This window comes from Streptopelia decaocto (assembly GCF_964273445.1).
Source record: "Streptopelia decaocto genome assembly, chromosome: 5".
Taxonomy (NCBI): Eukaryota; Metazoa; Chordata; class Aves; order Columbiformes; family Columbidae; genus Streptopelia; species Streptopelia decaocto.
The window spans coordinates 71,231,126-71,233,625 of NC_138659.1; the positions used below are offsets into that span (position 1 = coordinate 71,231,126).

At 42.3% G+C, this 2,500-nt stretch overlaps 1 protein-coding gene across 11 annotated transcripts in view; it reads right to left on the bottom strand.

The window, feature by feature from the left end:
• The window catches only part of EBF3 (EBF transcription factor 3), a 118,805-nt gene that overhangs the window by 31,771 nt on the left and 84,534 nt on the right, over positions 1 to 2,500 (bottom strand). For 6 of the 11 annotated variants that reach the window (XM_082054330.1, XM_082054327.1, XM_082054324.1 and 3 more), the window contains exons 9-10: positions 1,999 to 2,129; positions 1,355 to 1,481 (exon numbers count right to left, since the gene is read on the bottom strand). In XM_082054330.1, coding sequence (XP_081910456.1) covers positions 1,355 to 1,481; positions 1,999 to 2,129 — 258 coding nt within the window. Of the gene's footprint in view, positions 1 to 1,354; positions 1,482 to 1,998; positions 2,133 to 2,500 lie in introns of all 11 variants that reach the window. The other 5 variants (XM_082054322.1, XM_082054321.1, XM_082054328.1 and 2 more) reach the window with 1 other exon arrangement.

A 2,500-nucleotide genomic window follows, 5' to 3' on the forward strand; every position in this document is an offset into this window, starting at 1 on the left:
GTGCTCATAAGGGCATTTTTAAGGTGTAACCAGAGGTTACCACCTCTGCAGCAGAGCACAGAACAACATCCACTTTCCAGATATGTTGTTAGCACCAAAAGCACCATGGGCTCCACCACCCCATTTTTTAACTCCGGTAACAACCCAAAGGGAAAGATCCAGAAAACGTAAATATTCTGTCCGTCGGCAGCCAGAATGAGGTGCACGGGTGTGCACATGAGCATTGGTTTTGCTCAGGTTGTGATTTCTTTGGGGACAGCTGGAAGACATAAATCTCAGGTATCACCTTCACTTAAAAGTTCATTTTCAGGGATAGATCTGAGGCAGACAGAAAACCATAGCCACCATGTGTTACCTGTTTCAAAAGTCCTAGCTTAAAACTACCCAGGAACGCACTTTTCCCATTAGATCTAAATTAATAGATAGAAACAGTTGTAGTCTAGTGGGAAAATATTCATCAAAATGCACATCATCTGCACATCATCTGCAATCTGCATTATCTACCCAATAAGCAGCAAGAACTCTCCCCAAATCCCTGCAGTCTGTCGAGTAAACAGTTAAAGGCTCTTTGTTTTCAAAAGAGAGATTGATTCATCACGTCAAATTTATTACCTAGAATCCTCATCCAAAAGTCCGGTAAATTAAAAATTGCTATTTCTCCCTTTTCCCTCCCAGCACCTCAGTCAAATTCATTACTAAATGCCAGTAAAACTGTAATACGCATTTTCATATTAAAACCACTGGAAACCACAAAGTTCCGACTTTTTCTCGTGCTCTTGTAAATTAAAATCAAATGTATTTAAAAGAATTGGCATAAATAAATCATTCCCAGGCTTGCGAGTTTGTATCTCAAGTTTCAGGTCTGAAAGAATTTTTAGAGCCAGATTGCGAATAAGGTTGGATAAAGTTATTTGGATCCAACAACAGCTACTTGAACCGGTGCCTGAAACTCCAACTGAACCTTTAGGGAAGTTGACAAAGTTTGGAGAGATAGGCTGAAAAGTATTTTTCACCACTGAATGCTTCTTAACTCCTTCTCTGGCTGGAGCAGAGTAGGAAATACCGTTGTTAATCTATTTCTGGCCAAAACGAAAACAGGAAGCAACAGGCGTCTTGCGAGAGCGCTCCAGCTCACCAGACATCGAGACATTTTTGAGACCCAAGAGGCTCGGACGGGCACCAGAGCTTCTGGGTGCCCATACAAACGGGTATTTTGAGGTCCAGCTACCAGCGGTTATGAGACACACCCTATTTTTTAACAGCATTGCAATAACATTCATGCTTTGTGTTGCCTGTATATCGTTAAGAGATGGGAATTATTATCCTGCGAGGAGTAAGGAAGCCGCACACTTACCAGTGTAGACGAACCGGCCGGGAGCACCTTTGCAGAACTGTTTGGATTTGTAGGAGAGAGTTACTTCAACAACTCCTGGAATGTGCCGTGGCGGTGTCTGAACTCTGATGGCGTGGGGTGTTATCAGCTGCAAAAATCACACACAGAACATACCTTAAGTCAAGATGGCACCGATAAGTCTGATGCCACCCAGTTTACATATTTAATGACTTTCAATCATACTCATCGTCTCAAAATTCTCCCTTCTCGCTGTCACGTTCGAATCTATGGGTTCCACAAGTCTTTTTTTTTAAGAAAAAGCTCTGTAAATGATACTAGGTTTTCGTTTGCAGGAAAGGCCACAGGGCATCATTCATATGAAAATTGCCTCCATATGTCTCCTTAAGGCTACTTCTAGTAATTTTAACACTAATTGTCCAATTGTACTGGGAGACCTCCTACAGCCAGGCTTCCACTAGAGGGCCATGATGTGCCTCGAGTCTGTCCCTCTCCGCCTTGTCAATCGTCACATGCGAATTCATGGTTAAAAAGGCACCGTGAAACCAAATCTCATGATACCTCATGTCAATAGCCTATCGACAGCTTGTTAAAATCATTCATGGAAAAATGTTACAGTTCACAGCCCACCAATTTAGATAGCTTACCTCACTCCAGACCAACATAGTTCCAAATACGACTTGTAAGCCATCAAAGAAGTTGTCTCCGATTATGATGACAGTAGCCCCACCAGTAGTCCAGCCTTCACTAGGACTGATGGCCTTTATGCAGGGAGTAGCTGCTTGTACAAGACAGAAAATCAAGACCTTAATACCCCTTCTTTCCCACCGTGAGGTGTCTTCACCAATGACAAACCATGCAAAGCACAACAGGAGGAAAGTGCGCGATTTCTCGAGGAGGCATACAAAGGGCAACCATATATCAGCATGTTGATGTATTTAAAGCAAACTATTAAATGTTTTATAAAGCAAAGGCCAAGCAGCAGAACACTGGTGAGCAAGAAAAAACTGGCTTGATATAGCAAATTATATGTCAGGGCAAATATGGCTATTACAAATGATTAAGCATCGCATGCATGTGGCATGTCGATTTATCTGCTTTGCTGTACAGATCTAAGCAGAGTCAATCAAAAGGTTGTTGAGGGAGATG